The sequence below is a fragment of the Vicia villosa genome, linkage group LG3 (genome assembly GCF_029867415.1).
Source record: "Vicia villosa cultivar HV-30 ecotype Madison, WI linkage group LG3, Vvil1.0, whole genome shotgun sequence".
In the NCBI taxonomy this organism is placed as follows: domain Eukaryota; kingdom Viridiplantae; phylum Streptophyta; class Magnoliopsida; order Fabales; family Fabaceae; genus Vicia; species Vicia villosa.
The window spans coordinates 28034096-28048599 of NC_081182.1; the positions used below are offsets into that span (position 1 = coordinate 28034096).

The 14504-nt window shown below is 30.2% G+C and overlaps 1 protein-coding gene across 1 annotated transcript; it reads right to left on the minus strand.

The window, feature by feature from the left end:
- Positions 1-292: 292 nt before the first annotated feature.
- Positions 293-3531, minus strand: LOC131657767 (uncharacterized). Its single transcript, XM_058927128.1, has 2 exons — positions 3218-3531; positions 293-326 (listed from the first exon to the last, which is right to left on the minus strand). Exons 1-2 carry the CDS (start codon positions 3529-3531, stop codon positions 293-295), a joined length of 348 nt encoding a protein of 115 aa, XP_058783111.1.
- Between the last annotated feature and the right edge of the window lie 10973 nt (positions 3532-14504).

Consider the following 14504-nt stretch of genomic DNA (forward strand, 5'->3'; position numbering starts at 1 on the left):
ACATATATATATATATATATATATATATATATATATATATATATATATATATATATATATATATGATTAAAATAATAATTGTAATTTATAATAAAGTAAGAAATAATAATTTATATTCGAAAGAATGCATAAGTACTACTAATAGAAAGAGGAAGGAAATTAAACCCAAAAAAATACAAAATAAATGTCAAAATGAAAGCATATGCATTGTAATTTCTAAAATTGTGATGCCCCAAATTACTGAAAGATACTAATGTTTCATTATTCGTTCTAAGATTGTTGTATGTAGGAATTAGGACTGATTAGACTCATTCAAATTGCAAAACCTGCAAAATAAAATTACAAATTATATTACAAAATATGAATATGATCAAAACAATATTTATGAAATGAATAGGAATATGATCAAAACAATAAAATTAAAATTTATACAAAAAAATATGGACGTGAAATTGATTTGAATTGAATAGATATAAAAAAACATGAAGCCTTACCGAATTAGATAATAATAGAAATATCAATTCTCTTTTTAAATTGGTGTTGAATAATTCACTCATTCATTCTATGCTTTGTCAAGTTCTGAAACATTTGTGTGATGAAGAAAAAGAGAGGAATTTATCTATTTAAGGAGGAAAGTGAGACAAATTGACCATTTAAGAACAATAAAACGATATTATGTTATGTTTCCAATACTAACCATTGTTAGCCATTTTATATAAGATAATTGTTTGAAAAATGATCGTGTGATGAAATGACCAAACATATATTTATAAAGAATGACAAAAATATTAATATAAATATGAATTAATATATATCTATATGGGAGTTACAAAATATTTATGAATATATTAATTTATATTTATATTATATTAATTTATATAAATTGATTAATGAGTGGGTGTGTAACACCTCACACATATATGTCTAGAATAATATGCATAAAGTATTATAAATGGTTCATAAGACGACAAATACATAATGTTTTGCAGCGGAAAGTAGAAGTGTACGAATACAAAAGCCGAATGTATCATGGCCAAAATACAAGTACATCATAATAGTACATGTCCAAAATACATAAACTAGCAAGCACGATAAGAACTAAAAGAAACATCCAAGCATCACCAAGAGATCTAATCCATCTTTCCCTTACCGCGATCTTGTCTCGAACCACCTGAAAAAAATATAATTGGAATGGGATGAGATTACTAAATCTCAGTGAGTCCGCCTATCCTACTAGTCCACTCGGATCTAAAGGGAACATACTACAAATGAACGAATCCACCATTGATTCGGGGTTATTCTTACTTCCGGTACAAATACGGAGCAAATAATCAATTCATCCGCCATTGGATGAATAATGCAAATGTACAATTATATAAGAAACCAAGTATGCAAAACCCGCATCCATATACGGGGAATCCAGAAACGCGTTAATGCCTCGACTAGGTTATAAAAACACACCCTCGATGAATCACGCCCATGCCTATTGGCAAGAGACTTGTACAAGCACACCGCAAGATGATTAGACGGGTTCGCACAAGCCTAAATGGCCGCGAGATGACCTTAGCCTAATTGGCGTCATTGTCCCGTTAACCATCTTCACGCACATGTGTTAACACCGAGTACAATACGCCATCTTGACACATGGGTCCATCGGGCGAAAGCCTAGTGATGTAGCCTACATGGCACCACTAGAGATGGTTTACCTGTCATGCGTAGGCCTACTTGGCCGCACAACGCCACCATACCGAGCACGCAATTGTGTTAACGCCAAGTGGGAAAATGCCTCAAGACCCTCACAAGCACACTGCAACGGTAGCTCAGGTGTGAGCCCAAGATCACATGATCGGGGCTGTCCCATTGATCACAAAGCTCGGGACATAACGCAACCTAGCCCCCGGCCCGTTTCGATTCAAGCATACACACATATCAATCGCCAATCACACAGGCACACAATCCCAATTGTTTAACCGAAACAACGGGCATCAACAATATATTCATGTCTCATCACAATATAGAATTCACATGTAAACATAATGTAGCAATTAAGTGCAATGAGATTAATTCATTCTAATCATGCATAATTCACATATTAAAATTACCACATCCATGATCATATATGACATTAGCATGTTTGAATACCAATTAAACAAGTCTCACGTGACTAAGGAGACATTCGGTTCCCTTTACGGAACAAAACTTTTCTCGGGGGAAATAGCAACATACAATTTTACTCGACAAGACACACTAAGTGGGGTTCAAATATAATTAAATCAAGCATTCTGGTTTGGGGACCAATTTTATTAGAAAGTACACGTCACTAGCTTTCCAACGATATAAAGTTTGCGCGAAACGGACTTACGACGCAAAAGTTACGAATTTCCGAAGTTTGCTGATTTTTCACCCTGCGCCCAGGGTAATCGGTTACTGGTCCCAGAGTAACCGATTACTGGCTTCAAAAATGCCCATCCACGCCAAATTACACAGGGTAATCGGTTACCCAGGTCCCAATAACCGATTACTCTGATGCAGAATCAATTTTCTGCGTTTTAGAAGCCCTAAACCAGTCCCAAACAACCTATAGATGATCCCCTACACTTGTATAACAGTCCAAACGAAATTGCATCACTTAATTGCAAATAGAAACATTAGCATGCAAAGAATAGGGCAAAACAAACAGATTTAGCATCATTGATTAACACTTCACTCATAATCCCTAAACCCCAATTGAACCCTTACATGCAAAACCCCCAAGGTTACTAACTATGGACTCACCTTAGAGTTGGAGAAGATGATGATGACAGAGCTGAAAGCAAGATGATGATGATGATGAGAACAAGTATGGGACAGAATTCTGGTACATGCAGAGTTGAAGCTTGCACCAAGATGGGACTCCTCCTCCTCTTCCTCTCTTTCCACACTTCTCTCCCTTTTCTTCTCTAACCAAAAATTCTGGTTTTTTTAGAAAGAAAGAAGATGAGCAACCAAACATACCCCATTTCTATTTAAGGGTGAAATTACTAATATGCCCCTCTTATTGCTACTAATAGGTTAAGCTAGTCCCATAAACCAATTAGTAGAAATATATATACCATATTTATCCACCTTATTTCATACTAATCATATTAGCAAATATAAAGATTGAATAAATATAATATCGGGTATTACATTCTCCCCCCTTAAATAGAATTCGTCCTCGAATTCAAAGGAAACTTACCAAAACAAGTGAGGATAAGATTCCCGCATCTCTGACTCAAGTTCCCAAGTAGCTTCCTCAAGACGCGTCTCATCCCACATCACTTTCATGATAGGTATCTCCTTACTCCGGAGGGACTTGCTAGCACGCTCCAAGATACAGCAAGGTTGAGGATCATAGGAAAGATCAGGCTCTACCTCAACAGAATCCGGAAGGATAGGATGAAAGGTATCGGGCACGAACTTCCGGAGCTGAGATACGTGGAATACGTCATGCAGCCCGGATAGTGAAGGTGGTAATGCCAACTGATAAGCCACCTCACCTACCCGACTCATAAGCAGATTCCTACTAACATTGTCCAAAATACCAAGTGATACCTTATGATATTTTAATTAAAATTATCATAATTATAAAGTAGATTTAAATATGAAATTGATAAATCAATAAGTGAATCTTTTTTATCATAACTAGGTGCTAAAATAAATTTTATATTTGTGATATATGATTTGTATTTATTATTTTAAAAAACTAAGTAATTCAAAATTTAAATGAAAATAAATTTTATTTTAATTATTTTTTAATTAAAGTTAAAAGAATGAAGAGTTTTATAACTAAAATACCTTTTATAAATAAAATACCCTTTATATTTGTAATAGAAATGTTGGAAGTGGGAGTTGAACCCACTCCATATAGGCATCATTTGTTGGAAGTGGGAGTTGAACCCACTCCCTTGAATTTGAATGTCCAAGCGCCTAACCACTAAGCTAAGTGGTTTCATTTGTTCAATAAATACTTTAAATGGTATTAATAGCATACTGCAGTTTTATCTAAAATTCCAATAGCATTTTTATTTAGTGAATGGTATTATTTACAATTACAATACTGCATTTTTGTTTACAATTACAATTCAAATACTATATACTAATTAATACTCATAGTATAAATTAATTAATATATTTCAATATTTTATACTAGATGCAGTATATATTAAAAGCATAATATTTAATAGTATATTATTATTTATTAAAGCATAGTATTAAAAAATATATAAATTAGTATGCAGTATATTATTATTTATTAAAGCATATATATAAAAAGTAAATATGTAAATTAGTGTATATATATATAAGTTTTTGAGGAGATTTGGAGAGGGTATTTATAAATGTAAAATATAAAGGGTATCTTATTTATAAAAGGTATTTTAGTTATAAAACTCTTCATTCTTTTAACTTTAATTAAAAAATAATTAAAATAAAATTTATTTTCATAATTTCTAAAATTATAAATAATATACTACAATAATATACTACAATAATTAGTATATTGAATGAGTTATGGTATGTTTTAAAGGTTAATACTTATTTTCCACCTTTCATATAAGGAGATTTTATAAATGTCAAATGGTCCTTAATTTTATTTCTCCTTTACCTTATTAGCTTCATCATGGTGTAGTTTTTCAATTTACATTGGTACTTAATTCATTCATGAATCTGCGTCCTGTAATAGTTCAATAAATTATGTTGTTGTACTAACCTCACCAACTTTAGTGAAAGAGTGGATGGATAACCATTTGTTTTCCAAAGACACCGTGTATCATCTCCCCGTGTCTCTATCTGGGTCTTTATGACATATTTAAATAAATAGTAATAAAATCATCCAAGTTGCATGCACAACGAGCTAGAGCAAGGTAAACAAAATCTTGATCAAATTCCACGTCGTACCATCGAACAATATTTGGATGAAAGTCAGACGCAATAAGATTTTGGATTTCTTTATGAGCTATATTATGATGAGTCAGAACACGACGTTTGATAGCAACTGACCGACCTTCGTATATCCCCTCAAGAACAATGGTACCATTACCTCCCTTTATGATTTCTTTATTAGATACATTCAGTTTATCGATCATGCGTCCATTAACTTTATTATACAATAATTGTGCTTCATTTTCTGATTCCTTGCATATTCGTATATTCTCTTCAACTTAATATAGATGATTACCCTATTTTTGAATAATGACATTGTTTTTTCCTGACTTACAAGCTCTCTTTTTCTTAGAAGGTGACCTTTTCAAATATGAGCCACCCCCTTTGCTTTATTTGTAGATCGATTTTGGTAAAATATGATTAGAAAGACCATAAATAATACAACAAATAATGTCATTGACAAATCAATCACCCTATTCAGATCAATTTCCCTTGGTGCAACAATCTCCATATGGGGCAGAGAGATCACAATTGCATTATTATCATTACTATCAGAGAAGCTAATTGTAAACTATTTATATAGACCTGTATGCATGCACAAAATATATTTCATCATTTCATCTTTACTTATCATAAATGAACTATTCTATTCTAGTATCCACGTCGTAGTTTAATTATATGTACTTTATAATGGATTAAAAACCAATTATATACAAGATATATTGAGAAAGTTATGATCAATTGACCACATGTATTTACCTAGAAATTATAAGCTATTAACATCACTTTCAATAAGCATAATCTAAAATATGAACTTTAGATAGTTATAACCTAAACATAGTCTAAACAAAATATAAGCATAGATACACCAATAGACTTAAACATAATAGACTTAAACATGATTGTGAGAGATATAGGCACTACAAGAAATGCAGGAATTAGGACTAGTTACTTGGTTTGGCATCTTTGAATTATGTTGTAAACCGATACTATTTTGGATTTGCTAACTAGTGCGGGAATTAACATTTCTATTGTCTACTGTCAAGCTCAGATAATTACAACTATTAAAGTTATTCCTGTTTCTGATTGTGTGTCATTTCATTTCTGATTTTCTATTTCAGTTTCAGTTTAGTGCATTAATATTTTTGTTGTATATTGTCAAACAATCATAATTACAACCATTAATGTTATTTCTATTTTTGATTATGTGCCATTAGATTTCTAATTTTCTATTTCAGTTTATGTTTAGTGCATTAATATTTTTGTTGTATACTTTCAAACAATCATAATTAAAACCATTAATGTTATTTCTGTTTCTGATTGTGTGTCATTTGATTTCTAATTTTCTATTTCAGTTTCTTCTTATAGATTTAATACTTCTGGTATATACTTTCAAACTATCATAATTACTATCGTTAATTTTACTTATGTTTCGGATTGTGTCATTTCATTTCTAATTTTCTATTTCAGTTTTTGCTTAGAGAATTAATATTTTAAGTGTATACTGTTAAACTATCATAATTACAACCATTAGTGTTATTACTGTTTCTCATTGTGTGTCACTTGATTTCTAATTTCTCTATTTCAGTTTATGTTAAAGGAATTAATATTTATGTTGTATCTCTCAAACTATCATAATTACAACCATTAATGTTATTTTTGTTTCTGATTGTCTGTCATTTGATTTCTAATCTTCTATTTCTGTTTCTATTTAGGGAAATTTCTATTTTATACTGTCAAACTATCATAATTACAACCATTAACGTTATTTCTGTTTCTGATTGTGTGTCATTTGATTTCTAATTTTCTATTTTTGTTTCTGTTTCGGGAATTAAAATTTTTGTTGTGTATTGTCAAACTATCATAATTACAACCATTAATATTATTTCTGTTTTTGATTGTGTGTCGTTTAATTTCAAACTTTATATTTCTTTTTCTGTTTAGGGAATTAAACTTTTTGTTGTATACTCTCAAACTATTATCATTATAACCATTAATGTTATTTATGTTTCTGATTGGGTGTCATTTGATTTCTAATTTTCTATTTCATATTTCTGCTACACTTTCCGAAATGCTCAAATTTTGGCTCAATTATCATTTTATCGACCCGAATGTATTTTGGAGACAACAAAGTATGCTACATAGACGATGCGTATATCCTTATTTCCGACAAATAGACTATGTTAAGTTGGTTATCCATTATGTTGAGTTGTTAGATATTTTCAAAGCCGTCAAAGAAGTTGGTATCTTTCCTCGTTCTAATCGGCAAGAGACGAAATATTGGTGAAAACACGTATTAATTGACACTGTAAAGGCTTATGGAATTCGTAAAGGTATTACAATGGACGAGTTCTACCCTGGACCACGAATTAATTGAAGTAAGGGTCTGGCTATCTTGGGATGGAAATGAAATAATTAGGTGCCCACGTGAAGGAACGTGTCTAAAAAAGTTCTAGTTACTTATCTATCCTAAGGAATATCCAGTGCCTCCTCCTTCGGATTCTTCTTTTCCACATAATTATTTTCCGCCACTAAATCCTCATGCATATCTTACTCTACCACTGTTTATTTTTCTTGTGATAATACATTTGTTTTTCTTGTGATAAGGCATATGTTATTTACATTTTAAAGTGGAGTCAAATTTTCTATTAAGCAAAGAACTAGGTAGATATTATTCTTTAGTGTTAGGTATTGGTAGTGAACCAGTTAGTATGATTGAAACAATTATGCAACTAATATTTCAAACGTAAGATTTCTGAAACTCAATGATTTAGAGATATTGTATTTGACTTTGCATACTTTCATATTTTATAAATAAATGATACTTAATTTGGATATATACACATTTGAATTCTAGTGGGGGAATTAATATTTTTGGTCTAGGGCTGTCAAACTACCATAATTCCAACCATTAATGTTATTTATGTTTTTGATCGTGTTATTTAATTTCCAATTTTCTATTTCAGTTTCTATTTAGGGAATTAATATTTATGTTGTATACTGTCAAACTATCATAATTACAACCATTAATGTTATTTATGTTTTTTATTGTGTGTCTCTTTATTTCTAATTTTCTATTTCAATTTTTGTTTAGGGAATTATTATTATTGTGTGAACCAGTTAGTATGATTGAAACAATTATGCAACTAATATTTCAAACGTAAGATTTCTGAAACTCAATGATTTAGAGATATTGTATTTGACTTTGCATACTTTCATATTTTATAAATAAATGATACTTAATTTGGATATATACACATTTGAATTCTAGTGGGGGAATTAATATTTTTGGTCTAGGGCTGTCAAACTACCATAATTCCAACCATTAATGTTATTTATGTTTTTGATCGTGTTATTTAATTTCCAATTTTCTATTTCAGTTTCTATTTAGGGAATTAATATTTATGTTGTATACTGTCAAACTATCATAATTACAACCATTAATGTTATTTATGTTTTTTATTGTGTGTCTCTTTATTTCTAATTTTCTATTTCAATTTTTGTTTAGGGAATTATTATTATTGTGTGAACCAGTTAGTATGATTGAAACAATTATGCAACTAATATTTCAAACGTAAGATTTCTGAAACTCAATGATTTAGAGATATTGTATTTGACTTTGCATACTTTCATATTTTATAAATAAATGATACTTAATTTGGATATATACACATTTGAATTCTAGTGGGGGAATTAATATTTTTGGTCTAGGGCTGTCAAACTACCATAATTCCAACCATTAATGTTATTTATGTTTTTGATCGTGTTATTTAATTTCCAATTTTCTATTTCAGTTTCTATTTAGGGAATTAATATTTATGTTGTATACTGTCAAACTATCATAATTACAACCATTAATGTTATTTATGTTTTTTATTGTGTGTCTCTTTATTTCTAATTTTCTATTTCAATTTTTGTTTAGGGAATTATTATTTTTGTTGTATATTATCAAACTATCATAATTACAACCATTAATGTTATTTCTGTTTTAGATTGTGTGTCATTTGATTTCTAATTTTTTATTTCAGTTTATGTTTAGGGAATTAATATTTCTAATGCATATTGTGAAACTATCATAATTACAACCATTGATGTTATTTCTGTTTCTGATGGTATGTTATTTGATTTCTAATTTTCTATTTCAATTTCAATTTAGGTAATTAATATTTCTGTTGTATACTGTCAAACTATCATAATTACAACTATTAATGTTATTTTTGTTGCTGATTGTGTGTCATTTGATTTCTAATTTTCTATTTCAGTTTATGTTTAGGGAACTAATATTTCTGTTGCATAATTTTAAACAATTGTAGCGGGGGAAATTGAAACCAAAGCCATTGATTGACTTGACTCGTTATTTTAGTGAAAGTCGCCACTGTGCTTTGCTGTTTCCAAAGGAGAAAGGAAAAGAGCGAAATAAACCCAAAGAAGTTTTTAAATCAAAACTAATAAAAAGCAGAGATCTTTGGTACGAGGGTTGATTATGTAAGGGGAAGGTATTATCACCCCTCACATCTGTGGTACTCCACTGGAACCTTTTTGTAAACTTGTGTTAAAAAGAAGAGTTTTGTTAGATTTTAAAACTATGTCCGACAAGATATTACATCTTGTGCCTACCTACCTCCTCACTGCGATGGAGAATTCAGAGCAAATGTAGTTCCACTTAAAAGGGAAACAAAAGATTTTTTTTTAAAATAGGATAAACACTTGATTATCATAGGGGAGAAAACTCAATCAATCATTCTTGAACATGAGAACAGATGGATCCTTTGCATCACAAATGAAAGAAGGGCTCCAACTTGGATTAAATCAACAAGTATGCCACATACTCTTTCAAGTAGAAAAGGATCAATCATAACGATAAATGTCAAGACTTTTGGGGATTACATCTCCATTAAAACAATCATTCTTATCTAAACTTTAGAAAGAGAATTTTAAGGAGAAAAGCCATAAAAGGGCTAAGGATTTTGAAAGAAAACTTTTATCAAAGAGTTTTAAAAGAGTTTGCAAACATAAGAAGATTTTTGAAAAAGGAAGAAGATTTTGAAAATTTAAGAAGATGGGAGGAGATGAAGGGACTATCCTAAAGCATAAAGTGAAAGCTAATGATAAGGATAAGAACAATCTAACCAATAAGAAGCCAACACTTGACATAAAAAAATCAAAGTAGATTTCCCATCATTTGGATTAACACAACCAAACAAGTAAAGTATCAAATACCAGATGAAATGAGCCCCAGATGAACTTAAAATCTCCATAATCACAACTTGCACAAGGTCTTGTAAATGCACCATAAAAACTTGGGACAAAAACTGGACAGAGTAACAGCTGTATACAGAAGAATTCCCCAATGCCTTGGAATAAATTTCAAGGACTTTAGACAAAGTATGGAACTCACAATAACCTGCACACAAAGAAAACCAAAACAATGCCTAGGAGTAAACTCCAAGGACTTCCAGAATATCAACAGAATACAACCAAGGTATCAAAGTCTCAGTCCAATAGTACATCCTCCAAGCTTAAGGTATAGTAACCAAAGTCCAAGTTCACATTAAGCTTTTTATGGTTCAAGTTAATTATTAGTGTTTTAAGAACAAAATAAAAGGTCCAAGTGGACAAAGGAAAAAGTTGCATAAGCATAAAAAAAAGGCAAAAACTGCATTCTGTAGTCAAGAAATTGATTTACCATATAGGGGAATCAATTTTCTGCACTAAGCTTTCAAATCTGGCATAAAATAAAATAGGGGAATCGATTTACCATATGGGGGAATCGATTTCCTGCACAAAATTTTCAAAAAAAAAACATCTAAAGAGAGAAAACATTGATTAAACATTTTATCAAACACCTTATGATCTTGGTTGCAATTAAGCACGGAAATTCCATTAAATCATTAGAAATTAACATTAATGGAATCACAAAAATAGGCTAAAAGAATCAAGCAACCAAGATCAACAAGATATCACATTGTGAGAGATGAAAATAAGTTTACCATATGTAGATCTAGAAATTCACCAATCAACTTCAAAAACTTGCTTCAGATTAACTCCAAGAATCACTATACCATGCTTTGAATTAGATAATTAATGAAGAGAAAATGTTTGGATGAAGGTTTAGCTCAAAGATTAGTAAGCTTCAATGAAAAGCTTACTAACTTTTGGAAATTGAGCTTTTAGTGAATTTGGGTAGATGAAAAGAGTTGAGAGAATTTTTTGCAAGGTGAATTTAGCTATCAAAAGCTTATTGAATTAATGAAATGAGGGTCCTATTTATAGAATTTAGGCTTGGGATTAGTGGTGGTTTGGAGTTTGGTTTGGAACCAAAACTAGGCTTGGAAATTGATTTTGGAGCCAAAATTAAGATCAAGTGGTGCACATGTCATCAAATGAGGGTGTATGATGGAATTTAATTATGATGAGGTTGAGATTTTATTTATCAAGAATATTCTCTCAAAAGATGAAATTGGTGCCAAATACCATCAAATTTGAAAATTGGCATTTGCCAAATTTGTCCTGGTACCTGCAAAACACAAATATACAAGAAGAACAAAGCAATATTTTTGGTATTTCGATTAGTATAACATAAAAAATAAATATTCACAAATTAAACAAACAAAGGTGCTTGGTTATTCCCCCTAAAGACAAAATGTGCATAAAGCCAAAGAACCAAACTCAACATAGTGATCTTGATCAATGACTGGAATGCAAATGATTAAGGGATCTTAGGATCAAAAATTGGGGTATGACAACAATCATAATTATAACCATTAATGTTATTTTTATTTTTTATCGTGTGTCATTTTATTTTTAATTTTCTATTTCAATTTGTATTTAGAGAATTAATATTTATGATGTATCTTGTCAAAGTATCAAAATTACAACCATTAATGTTTTTCTATTTCTGATTATGTGTCATCTGATTTGTAATTTTCTATTTCAATTTTTGTTTAGGGAATTAAAATTTCTATTGTATACTGTCAAACTATCATAATTACAACCATTAATGTTATTTCAGTTTCTAATTGTGTGTCATTTGGTTCCAAATTGTATATTTCAGCTTCCTGGTACACTTACCGGAATGCTCAAATTTTGGCCCAGTTATCATTTTGTCGACCCTGTTGAGTTTTGGAGACAACAAAAGATGCCTTTAAGGACGGTGTATATATCCTTATCTCTGACAAATAGATTACGTTAATTTAGCTATCCATTATGTTGACTTGTTAGATATTTTAAAAGTCGTAAAAAAGTTGATCTTTGCTTGTTTTAATCGGCAAGAGACCAAATATTGGAGCAAACACGCATTAATAGACACTGTAAAGGCTTATGGAAGGTGCCCACGTGAAGTAATGTGTCTAAACAAGTTCCAGTTACTTACATATCCTAGGAATTTCCAGCGTCTCCTCCTTTGGATTCTTCTTTTGTTTCGACACTAAATCCTCATGCATATCTTTCTTTACCACTATTTATTTTTTTGTTGTATACTGTGAAACAATCATAATTCCAACCATTAATGTTATTTTTGTTTCTGATTTTGTGTCATCTGATTTCTAATTTTCTTTTTCTGTTTAGGGAATTAATATTTATGTGGTATACTGTCAAACTATCATAATTACAACCATTAATGTTATTTCTGTTTTTGATTGTTTTGTCTTCTTATTTCTAATTTTCTATTTTAGTTTCTGTTTAGGGAATTATTATTTTTGTTTTATACTATCAAACTATCATAATTATAACCATTAATGTTATTTCTGTTTCTGATTGTGTTCCATTTGGTTTCTAATTTTCTATTTGAGTTTATGTTTAGGAAATTAATATTTTTGTTGCATACTATCAAACTATCACAATTACAACCATTAATGTTATTTCTATTTTTGATTGTATGTCATTTGATTTCTAAATTTCTAGTTCAATTTCTGTTTAAGGAATTAATATTTATGTTGTATATTATCAAACTATCATTATTACATACATTAGTGTTATTTCTACTTCTCATTGTGTGTCATTTGATTTCTAATTTTCTATTTCAGTTTCTGTTTAGGGAATTAAAATTTCTGTGGTATACTGTCAAACAATCATAATTACAACCATTAGTGTTATATATGTTTTTCATTGTGTCATTTGATTCCTAATTTTCTTTATCAGTTTCCTACTACACTTACAAAAATGTTCAAATTTTGGCCAGTTATCATTTAGCCCTCAATTGATGCTTTTACGGACTTTACGCATATCCTTATCTTTGACAAATAGATTACGTTAAGTCGGTTATCCATTATGTTAAGTTGTTAGATATATTCAAAGCCCTCAAGGAAGTTGGCATCTTTCCTCGCTTTATTAGCAAAACACCAAATATTTGAGCAGACCCACATTAATAGACATTATAAAGGCCTATGGAATTCGTAAAGGTATTGTAATGGATAACTTCTACTCGAGACCACGAAATAATAGAACAAAGCAATATTTTTGGTATTTCGATTAGTATAACATAAAAAAGAAATATTCACAAATTAAACAAACAAAGGTGCTTGGTTATTGCCCCTAAAGACAAAATGTGCATAAAGCCAAAGAACCAAACTCAACATAGTGATCTTGATCAATGATTTGAATGCAAATGATTAAGGGATCTTAGGATCAAAAATTGGGGTATGACAACAATCATAATTATAACCATTAATGTTATTTTTATTTTTTATTGTGTGTCATTTTATTTTTAATTTTCTATTTCAATTTTTATTTAGAGAATTAATATTTATGATGTATCTTGTCAAAGTATCAAAATTACAACCATTAATGTTTTTCTATTTCTGATTATGTGTCATCTGATTTGTAATTTTCTATTTCAATTTTTGTTTAGGGAATTTAAATTTCTATTGTATACTGTCAAACTATCATAATTACAACCATTAATGTTATTTCAGTTTCTAATTGTGTGTCATTTGATTCCAAATTGTATATTTCAGCTTCCTGGTACACTTACCGGAATGCTCAAATTTTGGCCCAGTTATCATTTTGTCGACCCTGTTGAGTTTTGGAGACAACAAAAGATGCCTTTAAGGACGGTGTGTATATCCTTATCTCTGACAAATAGATTACGTTAATATAGCTATCCATTATGTTGACTTGTTAGATATTTTAAAAGTCGTAAAAAAGTTGATCTTTGCTTGTTTTAATCGGCAAGAGACCAAATATTGGAGCAAACACGCATTAATAAACACTGTAAAGGCTTATGGAAGGTGCCCACGTGAAGTAATGTGTCTAAACAAGTTCCAGTTACTTACATATCCTAGGAATTTCCAGCGTCTCCTCCTTTGGATTCTTCTCTTGTTTCGGCACTAAATCCTCATGCATATCTTACTCTACCACTATTTATTTTTTTGTTGTATATTGTGAAACAATCATAATTCCAACCATTAATGTTATTTCTGTTTCTGATTTTGTGTCATCTGATTTCTAATTTTCTTTTTCTGTTTAGGGAATTAATATTTATGTGGTATACTGTCAAACTATCATAATTACAACCATTAATGTTATTTCTGTTTTTGATTGTTTGTCTTCTTATTTCTAATTTTCTATTTTAGTTTCTGTTTAGGGAATTATTATTTTTGTTT